This window comes from Haemorhous mexicanus, chromosome 7 (genome assembly GCF_027477595.1).
Source record: "Haemorhous mexicanus isolate bHaeMex1 chromosome 7, bHaeMex1.pri, whole genome shotgun sequence".
NCBI lineage: Eukaryota > Metazoa > Chordata > Aves > Passeriformes > Fringillidae > Haemorhous > Haemorhous mexicanus.
The window spans coordinates 23,256,744-23,271,587 of NC_082347.1; the positions used below are offsets into that span (position 1 = coordinate 23,256,744).

The 14,844-nt window shown below is 43.4% G+C and overlaps 1 protein-coding gene across 4 annotated transcripts in view; it reads left to right on the top strand.

Moving 5' to 3' along the window:
- The first annotated feature begins 4,737 nt into the window (after positions 1–4,737).
- The window catches only part of GBF1 (golgi brefeldin A resistant guanine nucleotide exchange factor 1), a 102,143-nt gene continuing 92,036 nt past the window's right edge, over positions 4,738–14,844 (top strand). For 3 of the 4 annotated variants that reach the window (XM_059851447.1, XM_059851448.1, XM_059851449.1), the window contains exons 1-3: positions 4,738–4,965; positions 10,372–10,477; positions 11,774–11,840. In XM_059851447.1, coding sequence (XP_059707430.1) covers positions 4,958–4,965; positions 10,372–10,477; positions 11,774–11,840 — 181 coding nt within the window. In that variant the 5' untranslated portion in view covers positions 4,738–4,957. The remainder of the gene's footprint in view (positions 4,966–10,371; positions 10,478–11,773; positions 11,841–14,844) is intronic. The other variant, XM_059851451.1, reaches the window with a different exon arrangement.

Genomic DNA, 14,844 nt, shown 5'->3' on the forward strand with positions numbered 1-14,844 from the left:
TTTCACTGACACGTTAATTCAGTAGAAATACAGAGAGTTTAACATTGCCATACTTGTGAGAAATTACTGTGGTTTTTAAATGGTAGTAATCTGGGGCTTGTGTTTGCCTTACTACTTTTTGCCTGCCAAAAATGACAGAAAACTGGACCACATCTTTTTCTAGCTCAGATTTTAATCCACCCCGGCACAGGTTTGTCTCCATTAGGAGAAGCAGACACAGTGTAACTGTACTAGCACTTTCCACAGGGCCGTCTGTCTCTATCACCACATGTCACAGAGAAGTGGAAAACCGTGCATAAGGTCCGCAGCAAGGAAGGGACCTTATTTTCAGTTGCCTCCCTCTCTCTCCAAACCTTTCACCTACAGTAGACTGCAGCAAACACAGTTTGTGCTTACACTTACAAGTAATAATGAAACAAATGTATTTTTAGCTATTTCTCTTGGGCACCATGTCCCAAGTTGGTTCTCTGCGGAGCACAGTGCAAAGACTGTTGGATTAGACCATCCAGGGACCTGCAGAAGGAGTTTATCATCAAGGCATCCTCAATTCAACTGCTGGACTGACCCCTGAAGGGTGTCTTTGGGAGGGAGGCTCTAGTGCTTGTCGTTGAAATGTAGATCTTGTTGGTTAGTGCCAAGACCTCTTAGCTGTAATGCATCTTGTCCTGCCAGCAGGAGACTTCATTGCTGGGGAAGAGAACAAGACCTTCACCTAGGTTCAGGAGACTGATGTTACTATTTTAAATAAAATAAAATAGAAAAAAAAAAGTGAAAGCAAACTAAACCAAGAGTAACCCTGATTCATGTCTTGGCAGAGAGGTGGGATGTGCAAAAGGGAATTACTCAGCATCTTAGACACCCTTCCTTTCTCACCAGCTGGGAAGAGTTTGTTCTCAGGCAAGATCTGTCTCTGCCACAGACAAACATGGTCCTCATGCTGGATGGGTTCACTCCTGGAGAGTGGTGAAGTTGTTGATGATTATGGTTTCCATCTCTGTGTCTTAACTGATCTTTTAGCCATGCTGGGTCCATGCCATCAAATGCCTCAAAGATCAGGACTCAAGCTTGAATTTGGCTTGGCTTTCATGCCAGAAGGTGGCCTAGAGTGGAGAGGTAGGTTTGATGCACTTGTGGCAGCCAGGGCTGCCACTGCAGCATGCTCTTCTAGTTGGCATTTGACAGTCACTGTGGGCTTCATGCCCAGGTGTATCACATAGCTGTAGTCTAGCCAAGAAGTGACAAAGATATGACTAACTGAGCCCAGCTTGCTCCTGCCAAAAAGGCATGGCTTGCCGTGGCCAAGAAGAGACAACAAAAACATTACACTGGGAAGTTCTCTGGGGGAGCTTGATCACTGGGAAGTGCAGGAGTGTTCTGGAGACACAGGCTAAGTGGAACAGCTGGCAGGGTATTGTAGATTTAGGAGTCTGCTCTGCAGGTTTAATACTGTACTTGGTGTAGTTTGTACATTTTTTAATAGTTTGTGTAGTTTCCAGAGAAGTGTTTTAATCCTTTTAATTGTTTCTGCAACAGCAGCTCTGCTGTTTCAGTTGTAGGTCCTAACTTGGATTCCAGATTGTGTCAGATGATGCACATCAGTTTTCCTTTGGAGATCCTTCTGCTGGCTTTGGGCTAATCTCTACCTGAGCCTGCTCTGGCAAGGAGCAGCTGCTTAGAAACACTGTGTTCTGCACACGATCAGTAGTGGTTTGTGGATGCTTAGCTCTGGGAAGAGTGGCTGCACATAGTTTCTAGCCATGACAACTGCTTGTACCTTCTGAGAAACTCCATCTTTATACTGTCTTTTCTAGAGACCTTACTAAGCCTCTGAGAAACAGCAAAAGCCTCCAAGGGGAGGGGAAGATCTCAGACTACCTAACCTGCTGGAAAATTTCTGTGTTACAAGTGCCTGTGGGTCTGATATCTGGACTCTGAAGATAACCATGAACTGGTGGTGCCTGAGCAAGAGTTATGGATTGTACAAGGCTGGTGAGATTGCAGAGGTGCAGGTGGCTGGCAGTGTGGATTTCTGACAGTCTCACCAAAGGCAAGCAGTTGGTGTGATATGGAGACTGTGCTCTTTGCAAGAGGCTGGCTGCTCAGATGTCTCATGAAAGAAGGTGAGCTGACCAGGTAGCTGGGAAGGGCCTGAGGGGATGATTGTCAGTGAGTTTGGTGAGTTTGCATCCCTTCCATATGCTCCTTGTGGGCTAAGGAGGAATACTCAAGACAGAAGCTGCTGAAAATCTGCATCTTTGCAGTGAAGATAAAGCTAAACTTTCCTGACCAGATAGCAGAAGAATGTGCACAGACTGCTTGTCTGATCTTTGGTTTCATTGTACCATGATGTTGTGTGTAAGAACTAGTGCATTATCTTGGAAATAAAGGGACAAAGGATTATCCTGTGTCCTGGTTCTACATCTGGATCTTTTGGTGCAGAGTTCTCCCATTTGCTCACATGTGCCCATACCTGTGCACCACTCACTTCAAAAACTGCTGGATCATGCAGACCAGGCAAGCCAGGTTTCCCCACTGCTGCTGAGCTGGGGACGTTGGTGCCACACTGTCCCATCAGCAGGATTTTCTGTGCAGCCAGGGTGGTGCTGGGCTGTCTGGGGACTGACTGACGCAGTGCTGTAGCGTGTGTGAGTGAACTCTCATCCCCAGGCAGTGTGGGGCCATACCACATTGTCTTTCTCTCCAGACAATGCAGTGCTGGATTGTAAGTAAAAATGCAAAGCACATTGCAATGTTTGCTCTTTATTAATACACTAAGATGCATTTGGGTGAAGCAGAAGGCTCCTGCCTGGCTTGGTTTCAAGCTCCGTGACAGGCTTCCATAAATAACACCTTAGCAGGGTCCGGTTCACCAGATCTGACTGGGTGGGAGCCTGAGATACACAGTGGACACTGGAAGGGGCAAGAAGGCATAGAACGGGGTCCAGACCCTTTCCTGGCAGGCATGACAAACCTGGACTGAGCTGCAGGGTGTACAGTGGCAAAGCCAGAACCTGAAATCCCCTTTCCAGAGCAGGGAGCAGATGGATGGAGTAGCAGATGAACTCCTGTGGATTTCAAAATGTCTGGCAAATACCACCAGGCTGTTAGCATCAGCTGGAGTGGGGCAAAAGGGAAGGAGAAAGCACTAGCAACTAATTTGCTTGTTCTGCAAACCTTCACTCATTGCCTAGGTGGCATATGAAATCTGGGCTCGGTGAGTATTTGACTGTCTGTTTCATAGCTGAGAAACTCAAGATAAACTGCATGTACCATGGCTGCAGCAGAGGCTGGAGGAATACATCTCAACTTCTGAGCCTATGGCTAGACCACTGGGGCATGCTCTTTCTTGTTTCACCTCTAGGGAATGTGGCTGCTTGATGCAATTACAGCTTAAACTTCCAAACCCAAAGACTTCCTACATGCTGCCAGGCAAAGCCGGGCTAAAGAAGGTCCCCTGGCAGTGTCAGAGCTGGGAGGTAACAGCAGTTTCAATGTAAGGCATGTTGAATCTCGATCAGGCAATAGTCTGACAGCTACTGATACGTGATGATACCTGGCCATTTTTTAGGGTGGCATTGAAGTCAGCCTCAAATTGATGTTTGGCTGGCCATGGAACAGTGCTGTTGGATGAGCTGTTGTCTGAGAACTTTCCTCAGTCACACTATGGTAGTTGAAGTTGTGATTAAAAGTGAATGAATACTTTTTGACTATTTCACCTTTCTTTTGGCTCCAGTGATTTGTGTTTTCCCTAAAGAGTGTAGGATTTTGGGGTAGCTGTTGCTTTGACAATTCTAACATCCGCCACAACTGATCCCCAGGCTGACCTGACTGAAGATCCTAGAGCTCAAAGTCTGTAACACAACTGTAAGAAGCTCCTGTCCTCTGTCCCGAGTTCAATGGGCAGAGGCTTAAACAAGTAGTGACCCCTGCAAATTACTGCCTTTAAGGCAAACAGCATTGCTACTGGAGCATAGACATAGAAAGCACCCGAGAAGGAGGGACAAGCACCAAGAACTCCTTTTGCCAAGTGATGTATAGCTACAAAGCTGTGATGGTTTTTCCTGCAAAGAGCAGGCCAATAAAGTGGCTTCATAGAGCAGTTAAACTCCATGGTGGTCTCTGTCTGCCAAGATCGCTGGGCTGGATGAACTAAGCTGCAGCACGTGGCTTGTAGCCCAACCTGAGCAAGCAATCAGCCGTGCTCAGTTTGAGGGGAGTTACTGGGGAGCAGGACTGCGGAGAAGGGACAAGCTGCGTGCACTCCTCTGGGTGCTGCCTTGCGTGGTACCAGCTGCAAGAGGCAGTGGAACAAGTTGGGAAATGCTGGCGAAGCACGGCGGAAAGCACGGCGCTGCTCCCCTCGACGGCCTGTGCACCCCTGGGGCTGTCGCTGTCACTGTCACTGTCACCCTCACCCCCCTGGCTCGGGGCAGCCCCGGCTCCCACACACCCCGGGCGGCCCGGCCCACAATGCTTTGCGAGGGCAGCCCTCCCTCCGGCTTCCGCCCGGCCGCTCTGGCTGCGCCCGCTCAGGGGCGGCTGCGGCGCCGCACCGCGCCGCGATTGGCCAGCGGGTCTGCTGGGTCTACCCTCTAGCCCCTCATTGGCTCCCCCCTGCTGTCATCGTAGAGCCCGCCTCCTCCGGTCGCAAACCGTGCTCCCATTGGGCGTCGCGGGGAGCTGCGCGGCGCATCGTGCGCGTGTTGGCTGTCTGGGCTGTCCGTCTGCGCAGTAACCAGGCAGCGGGTCACGGTGCGCCGGTTTCCACGTCAGTGTGAGGGAGCGGGGCCGGTGTCCCTGCCCGTGCCCCGCGGACCCCGCGCTCCGCGGCCTCGCCTCCGCCGCCGCCGGTAGGGAGGGGCGGACAGGGGGCGGGCCGAGCCCTCCCGCCCGTGGTGCCGCCCGCCCGGTTGTGTGAAGGGGCCGCCGCCGCAGGGAGCAGGCGCCGCCATTTTGGATGCGGGGGTCAGTGCCGGGCAGCGACCGCCTGTCGCGATACTGTCGCGACGTGGGGGCGGGCGGGAGGGAAGCGGCGCGGGGGAACCTTGCGGGACCGGCGGGGGGCGGGGACGAGACCGCGGCAGCCCCGGGGGCCGGGCGCGGGTGGGGACGGCGGCCGCCCCTCCGGCCGGCCGGGGCTGACACGCGTGACGGCGCCCACGGGGCGGGGGGCGCACGGGCCCGCCTGGCAACGACCGCCGCGGGCTGTGGGCATCGGGGAAGAGCGGGCTCGGGGCTCGGGCCGGGCCGGAGGGAGCTGAAGGATTGGCGCTGCACCTGCACAGGCATCTGATTCCCGTGCGCCACGGTGGCTTGCTGCCTGAAATCGGTGGAGACAGTTCCTGGCATATGGTCAGCTCCGTGGCTGTGGCTGGGGAAAGCACAGAGCTCGCTTAGCGTCTGTGTTATGAGTTCATCCGGTGGCATGTTTCATAGTTTCAACAGTATGAAATAATTGGAAAAAAGAAAATGTCCCTCACCATAATAACTTTAGGTTTCATTTTTACTGTGCAGTTTTGACAGGTAAATGCGACTTGCCTTTCTCTATTTGATTCCCAGGCCCAATCTCACTGTTGCAGCTGAATATGGAGGCTTGCAGAGGAGCTTGTCCCTCTCTTCCTTTCTGATGTGCCACTGGTATCATGCTGCTGCTGCTTATCTTTTAAAGTGCATTCTTAAATGCCCAGGACTGCACAGTTCCTTTCCATACTTACATATTATTGCTTTTTCTCACTTTTGTCCGGGCATTAGGAGCTAGCCTTTGGAGAAGCATCCTGACTACTCTTTACTTTTGCTGCCTGTGATGCTTTTTGCAGAACAGTTACTACTTGAAAAACCCAAGCAAATTAAATTTCTGTGTAGATGTTCATGTACCTTCCATGTGAGGTTTAGGAGGAAGAAAAGGAGATTTCTGATTGCCACTTAGGCTTCTGGGAAGCCTAGCTGGCTGTGAGATTGCCAGGAGTTGTTTGTGATTCAAGGTTGCATGGTCTGTTTTGGTAGCAGTATATTGTATCAGGAATCTGGTAGCCAAATCTAGGTCAGAAGCTATCTATTGCATTGTCATAAACAGTAAAAATTTGGGTCAACAGAGGCTTACTTTCAAATATTACCTTTCTGTGTTGTGGTTATGCTGTTTTTCACTACTGCAGTTTATAGAGTAGCGTCACTGGGTTTAAATCAGGTGCCATGGCTGAAGGCTAAAGTTAATGATAGGAAGAAGTGACTTGATGGAAGTCTACCAAACCTTGTTGCTTCTGATGCTAACTCTTGCTTGTTTGCAGAAGAATTGCAGACATTTTGCTGCAGAAGAGGGAGCGATAATACTAGGAATAATTTAGCTTCCTGTCTATTGGGATGTGTAGGGATAAGACATTCCGAGGTTGAGAAGCGGAGTGTTCAGTGCATGTGTGAAATAACATTAGCAGGTGTGAATATTGTCAGTGTTTTTGTATGAAGATTCTACATGTGATGCTATTTCAGAAGTCTCAGAATAGTGATAATTATTATCCATAGAACACTATTGAAGGTTTTGGCAGTGTTATGAATATGAGCTTTTGTTCTTTTATGACATGATTAGGCATCGACCTTTTCCCACTTAGTGTTCTCAATGCTGTTGTCAGTGAGGCTGTGAAAGTTAACAGCCTCCCTTCTTCTTCTTGTGGTGGCCTGGGCACCTTGTTGCCTTGGTTTGGAGCTGTCATTTTCACTGTGCTGTCTGTTGAACTTCTGTGCAGGAGCATATCTGAGGACTAATCTGCAGTTTTATGCAGATGTATGAATCTGTCTTGACTAAGAAACAGGAGTTTATATAACCTTTCAGTTTAACTAACTGAAGGATTAACAAGCTAAAAAGCATTTGAAATGTAGTCGGTACCTTTCTTTGTTTTTTTTTTTTTTCTTTTCCCTAACTTAAGATCACAGAACTGAACCAATTTGTTTCTGTATTGAATCCACTATCTTTTTGTGCTTGATTGCTTGCAAGAAAGAAATTTATTCTTGATTTGAGATCAGGAGGTATTGAAAAATACCTTTGCTGAGGAGGTTGTTTCAATTTTGTTGATGATCTTCAGTATTAGTTCTGTTAACCAGTTCAATGCGTTTACAATACCCCATTCTTCAGACCATAGCTTTGTAATATTAAGCCTGAATTCATGTTAATATTTTTTTCCTTTCTAAGTTGAACAAATGTCTAGTGGTTTTGCTTGACTCCCACCATGCTCTTGTAAACCCAGCTGATCATTCAGTGCTGGTCTGGTAAATCGTGTAACTTTTTCTCTGCTGCTTCCCAGCACTCATTTCAATCATAAAAGTTCTTTCAATTCAGGACATCTATACTGAGCTCTAAAATGTGATCAGTTGTTCCTTGTGGTGATGCTACAGTTGAAGGAACACATACAGAAATTATCTAATCATTTAAAAGGGGTAGCCTTTGGGAAGGTTGGAGGTTAGTGAAGCTATATCCATCACTTGAAATAAAATTTCAAATTTAAATTTTTACATGGATGGATGATTCTTTTGGTGGGCTTAGCTTACAAGGTGCATCTCTCTGAAAATAGTTGTCTGTCTTTCCTGCTAACTCTGTAGTTCTTTTCTGTTTCCTTCTCCAACATGAAGTTGCAAAGCTCCGTTGGCTTTATGGTTTACTTTGGAATGCTCTTGCTTGGTTAGCTACAAGCTTAAATATAAAGCAGTATTTCCCTCCATCTCTACCCAGTGTTGGTGGGGAAGTGAGCTCTGTGTTTGATGTTCAGAGCCCGACTGGGAATTTGCATCTGCAGCATGAAAGGTTGTTTCAGTTGCACTGGTGAACTGAGTTTGTTGGTGTGCATAAAGTGAATTTTTATGCTTTTGAATAAAGTTATATTTAATAGAATCTGCAATGAGGAAAGGAGTGCATTTTCATTGTCTTCTCAGACAGTTAGCAATGAAATACTGCTCTAAGATTTGCTGGGTTTTCATATGTCAGGAGAGCCCTGCCAAATAACACGGAGTTTTTGCAAGGATCAGGTGAAAAGGAAAAGGTGTGTATTGGAGGTTTTTTGTCTATTTTCTTCATATTCTGTCTTTTGCAGTTAGCTGGGCATTTTAAGTCTTCTACATTCAGGAGAGACAGAGTGTTAACAAACTTTTTATTTAATTATTTTATGTTAAAAATAGAGGAGAAGAAATAAAAGTCTTACAAGCAGATTCAGTGGTATGCAGAACAGCATTTGAGCTTTGGCTTCACTTTAAATACTGTCAGAACTATTGAGTATCTATATATGTGCAAGGTTTGTAATATGTCTGTCTGGTATTTACATGCTTTCTGAAGTAATGTTTCCATGTCAGTTTGCTAAATGCCTGGAATGGTGCTACACAGTTTACATGTAGGTTTGACAAATATGAGTGTATGAAGTATTTCCTCAGAAGTACTTCCCTGGACTAGAATTTTGAGCCCTGAAACTGCTGATGTAGAAATACAGAAAATAATGGAATTACTGAAAGAAAAAGTAAATAAGCAAGGAATTTTACATGAAGGAGAAATCTCCCATTCATGCCATGTACTAAAACAAGGACAGCAAAGTGAAATAGAAGAATTGTAATCAATGGTATTTTAATGCAATAATATGAATAATGTATGAAATTATTTACTGTTGAGGATGGAACATCTCTCAAGCACTAGCCCCATGAGTAGGAAGTGTATTGGTGGTTCTGTTATGTACAGCTGTGGAGGAAGGATATAAACCTTGTTCTTCAGGGCACAAGCCAATTATTTGGAAGCCCTATTTGTCTGTCATGACTCTTCTTACAAAATACTTTTGTCTTTACCTTTAAATTATTGTCTTACACTTGGGAGTACCGTTATGTATAATTCATTTAATGAAATTAACAGTTTTGCCATAAGAGTATTCATTCTATTGCAAACACCTGAAAAAAGGAAGCAACAAATCTGATGCTGTCCTTTGATGAGGTATCTTTTTATAATACTTTGCTTTCTTTCCATTATTTATGGAGTCCTGAAGCAAATTAGTCTCTTTCATTAAGAGGATATTTGTATATCTGAAGCATTGTTGATAATTCGGACATGCTAATTAACATGAAACCTGACAGATCCAGGATGTATATTCTGAAATTTCTGCAATGATCTTTTTGAGGTCCTGAGTAATCCACCAAAACCATTTCTTTCCAGCTTTGCTTCTGTTACATGGGCAAAAGTCCTTCTCATATTCTCTGTGCTTTATTAGCCCCTGCCTCCCCTTCCCAGCTGAGTCCTTTAAATGAACCTGTCAGAGTTGAAGTGTTACGATCAGTGTTTCACCTGGTTCCAATCTTTTGCTTCCTTGTGGATGACCTGTTGTGGTTTCAAGCTGGAGTCCTCATTTTCCTTCTCTTCTTTTTCCTGACAAAGTCTCTTTATTTGGCTACCATATGACTAAATCCTAAATTTACAGACATGGTATCATCTGCCTCTTTATAAGTCCTTTTTTTTATTTATAAACATTTGTGTCTGTTCATTCCCCTTCATTCTTACTTCTTGATGCTTGACTTTATCTGGGCTACAGCTAGTATAAAGAGAACAGTCTCATAGAAGTTCACTCTTCTTTTTCTCAGACTATTACAAATCTTTCTTGCTTTTAATTCCTTTCCCCCTCTTCTGTCTCTTTCTGGATGCATCATTTTAAGCTTTTTCCCTGAAAGACCTCAGACTGCAGGAGAGTGTCTGCCTTTAGCTTTCTCATTTTTTCTCTGGTGTTCCATCCAGTTTTGTCTCCAGTTTTGCTCATATCTTTGCGGGGTTTGACTCACGTCTTTTTTACTTTCCTGCTTTCTTGAAAGCTTTGTTTTGTGAAGCAAGTGTGAAATCAACATCTGTTACAAATTATTTTGTCAACGTTTTAAGTCCCAAAGAGGTTTGCTCTGGCCAGCTCATTCATCCCACTGGTGCTTATTTAAGAGAGTACATGGTTAGCTTTGTGTTCCGTGTAGGGCTGCAGGAATTTGCATAAGTGCTGGAGATGCATGTGTTATTGCATTGCCATGGATGTCTGTCCTGGTACCCCAACACTTTATCTTTCTGTCAACTTACATAGACTGGAAAAAAAAGGAGGAATGTGCCTTGGCAAAGTGATCTCTTGCATTACAAAGATGCTGTTAGAACTGTCTGCTCTCATGGTTTTGAAAACACGCTATGGAAAAGTGTCTTCTTTTGATGAAGTTCTTGTATTTGTTAAATGTAGTAACTTGTATTTTGTGCATGCATAAAACAAATTTTAAAGAGTTTCTTGCATCACTGCAGGCCTTCTCTTGGTTAGAGTCAACTTTGTTTCATCTGAGGAACACAATTACTCTAAGAGGCTAGAGATTAATTTGAATTACCCTTATTTTCAGAATTGTCAGGATGGTGGATAAGAACATTTACATTGTACAAGGTGAAATCAACGCAGTGGTGGGAGCCATAAAGCGTAATGCCCGATGGAGCACTCACACACATCTGGTAAGTTCCCTTGAATTGTTGCCATCTGTAGCAGCGGGTGGAAACACCTATGGCAGAAACCACCTGGCTTTGGAAAAGTACCTCAGTTTTTTGTAGCACTTGTTACAGTATTTTTGTAAGTAAAGTTGGAATAGCTTTCTGCATTGTTTACATTTTTTTGGGCATCTCGTGCCAGTGACAGCAAAAGCTACAAAGCTAGGAGTGTTCTACCTTCTTATCCTGTAAATACAAAGCTCCCACATTGTATTCCATGTGGGAATCATCTCATTTAGACTTCTATCACCGGGGATGTTGGGGAATTTCCATATGGTGTTATTTTATTTAGCACAGTGTTTTTATGTATCTTTTGTACCTTCTTGGGGAAGACAGTCTTCATCACAAAAGCCATGAAATAAAAATTGGGGAAGTAATTATATATAGAGTATTTTTAAATTTTTCATATGGCACAGTATCTGTTTTCAGCTCTGTTTTGTTGCTGCTGTTTATATTCCCGACTAAAACCTATCAATAGTCTCAAACCTGCATTGGTGAAAATCCTGAATACAGTGTTTCCAAGTGTAGCCATGCTTTGGTGGGTTTATGGCTGCCGCAGTGTAAATGTGTGGATGCGGCTCGCTGTATCAGTGGTGCACTTCCCAACGTCACGAGTAGCAGATGGCTGTCATCCAGCACGAGTGGTTCAGTTTGTCAAAGGGCAGGGCCCTTTTTCTTTCTAACAAGCATTTCTTCATCACAGCTCACGGCCTCTCTGCTCAAGGTGTGGGTGCGGCTGCTTGGAGAAACTGCTGCTCCTCCTTATCTTAATATCATAAAGATAGACTAAGGCTAAAGGATGCAGCTAATTCATATAAATATTGCACTGTGATTCTTTCTTCAAGTTATTTTAATGGCATAAAATGTCATTGTATTTCTGCTCCCATTACAATCTGCATAGATTAACATTATAGCAAATCCAGGTGAGCCATTTCAATATGGTATGAGTTAGATTTGCAGTGAAATTTATTGAACAGCAGAAGGCTAATCAGAAATACTTCTAAGGACAATAAAACCAAACCAGAATGCTCAGTGTTGAACCTGTGCTTTGACATTTGAGCTGTGTGATATTGGGGAGCACTGGCAGGAAAATAGAAATGCTTCTCTTGGTTTTCATACTGTAAACATGCTGACAGTGATAAACTCAAACCACAGCACTTCTGTGAATGTGATGGTGAGGTCTTTAACAGACCCATTATTGAGATTTGTCTTCAGGAATATGTTTGCCTCATTAATTACTTGCTTCCTATGTATAACCTATAGGATGAAGAAAGGGATCCCCTGCTGCATAGCTTTAGCCACCTAAAAGAAGTGCTGAATAATATAACAGGTAAGCTTCTACAGAAATCAGCAGGTATGTGCACCTGCTAGGGTATATGCAAGTAAATGTACAGGTGTATTTATTTGTCTTATGTACCATCCAGAAGTCATTTATTGAAGAACAAGAAAAGAGGACATATGCATATACTTTTGGGCAAATAATATCAATGTAAACCAGCACAGAAATACCACTGCTGCCACTGTCTATAGAGATATATATATATATATATGTAGTGTGTGTGTGTATGCACACACATTTTTATAAAGATGCATATTTCTTTGATATGCTGAAGCTTGTAGTAATATATGAAATGTGGTGTATTATCATGCATAGCTTTTTTGTGGTTTGTTTATGCTTTCTGATCTGTGAGTGATGGAAAAATCTGCTTAGAAAGTGGTTCCTGTCTAGTTTTTCCTCACATTCTTTGGTTTGTTAGCTTTCATCATGTAATAAGTGAAGCACAGACCTCTGTTTCTATTGGGGTTTCTTGGATTTCAAGTGAAAGAATTATTTTGTGATCACCCGCACTGAAAGAAATTGTGATCACCTGCACTGGAAATCTGTATTGATTAGAGAAGTAGTGCACAAGGCTGTTTTGTGTATTCTGAGCATTGTTTTTCTCACAACCCACCTTTCTCCTCTTCCCCCAACATTTTCTAGTTTTGTAGTTTCAGGAGTGATTGTTTAAGTGTAACCCAAGTATGTGTTGAGAATCTGGAGGTGAAGTAAACTTCATATGGCATTCTGCATGTTCTTCCCAGGATTTTTTTTACTGATTGTAGTATTTGAAAGTAAGCTTCATTTCTGGTCCCTTTATTACAGTGACTGTTCAGAACTGTGCTCAACCTTAGTTTGAGATGGACCTTTTGCATTTCTAGCTGTGAAACATACTTATTCTTCCATCAGTGCTGAGTCTGGAATCCCATAAAAAGTGTGTTCTCTAGAAGCACTGTAGTGCTGCTTCCAGGTGATGATGACATGAGGTGCTGAGAACACGTGCCAGTTCTAAGCCTTTATTCCTTCTTCTTACATGTCTGTCTGTAAGTGTAATGCTTTGCTTTTCTCTGCCAGGTTAACTTTCTGTGGTTGTAAGCAGGATTTTTCTGCTAGATTGTGACATCTTAGGGAACTCCTGAACAGCTTGCATTCTCGATAGTGTTAGGTTTGTTTTGGATGTTATGCTTGTACCTGGACTACATGATAGTCTGGATTTGTGGGGTTTGTTGTAAGCTCACTCACCTTCTGTAAGATATATGTGCAGTCACCAAAAGTGTATTGGGAGGAAATTTTACATTTCTTCCTTCTGTGAGATGAATTTTTTTTTTTAATAAGCTTCCTGAAGTTCTTTGCCATTATTGCAAATACCTCCTCTCATCAACAAGAGCAGGGACTGTCAGGATGCTCAAATAAATGCAGTATAAGTAAATGTCAGGGACTGGCCATTTATCTAGAGCAGCTAGGTACAATGTGCTGTTGACTCGTTGGGGAAAAAATGCAAGTTCACTATCTGCTTATGTTAGAGAAAGCAAAGTTTAATGTCCTGAGAGATTCAGAGACTCCCTTTGTATTAGTCATCAGGTAAGTGTGGTTCCTGCTGAGATAATAATTGCTTATATATGGGGATGATAGCATGTTGGTTTGACTACATGGGATTCTTTTATACAGGTGATTTCAACTGCAGTGACTGCTATTCACTGACTAGTGTCTTGAGATAGGACATCATTGCTGTGCTCCATCTTTTTTCCATTTCAGACGTGGACTTCTTCCCAAGCAATACTTTGAATGATGCAGAGTATCCTGCATCATCTTCCAGGCAATCAGAAGTCCAGTCCCCAGCACAGGGGGTTTTTGGTGATTTTTTTTTTTTTCCCCTAGACCTTCCTTTCATGTCTCTTTCATTAGCTCATGGAAACACATTGCTTTTATATTTAAATTTATTCAAGCTGTAATCTTTGACATTTGAGTTAGCTTTTAGTACAATTTTGCATTTATAGTAATATATATTATGTATTTTCTCAATCCCCCAAGAACCCATTTTAATCTGTTCCGGATGCAAATTTCAGGCTGCCTTGTCCCATCTCCCCTCTTGCTCTCTCCCTCCCTTCCCCTCCCCCATGGAGCATGTTTGATCAGGTGTGGCAGGAATATCCACTGTCAAGCTGCGCCCTTTATATTAGTCAATATTATCCTTCCTTCCCTCCCACTCCCTTCATTCTCCTCTGGGCTTTACCAGTTGATTTATAATTTTGGAATTCTCATCGGAGTCTGTAATACAGTTTGTTCATTATTTAACCAAAACCTGTTTAATGAGCAAAGAGAGGCAATGTAAATGTTAGGCATGTTGCAGTGGAGTACCTTTTGTTCTCCTCTGAGCTAGTGGGTATTAACTCTGTCATGACTGTGATGCTGAAATACCCTGGTCAAGGGTATAAAGATGCACTGTATGCCCCCAGCAGCTAAAGATTCCTGTTTCAAAGTATTGCTCCTCAAGAGTAACTAAATTACATGCTGGAAAGCTTGCCTACAGCTAAGTGTGGTATTCCATCCTGTTGTAACCTCTACCTGTGCTCTTGGAGGAAGCATATAGAGAAGCTGTGCTGCTCAGCACAAACAGTCCCATGATGATGGTAAGAGTAACTTCACTTCTACAGTTCAGCATACCTAGCTAAGGGTCTTGAACCTGAATATTTTCAAGTTTCTCTTTAAAATTCTGATAAACCTAATTTCTGTGGGAATTTTTTTTAGATTTTTTTGTAGATTTATACGAAGTTTAATAATTTGAAAATGAACAACATGTCCACCTCTGATCCCCTGGCAATTGATTTATTGGATGCCATTTTTACATTTTCATATGTTTTAGCTACTATTGATAGTAGTTGTCTGAAAAGCATAAAGTAAACAGAGGTTCTGTTGTCTTGGGTGATGCATAAGTTAATCCAAGATAAATTTAATAGCTGAATGCTTGCAATGCTAAGATGACCACAATAAACTTAAATTTGATGGTGTGTGTCAT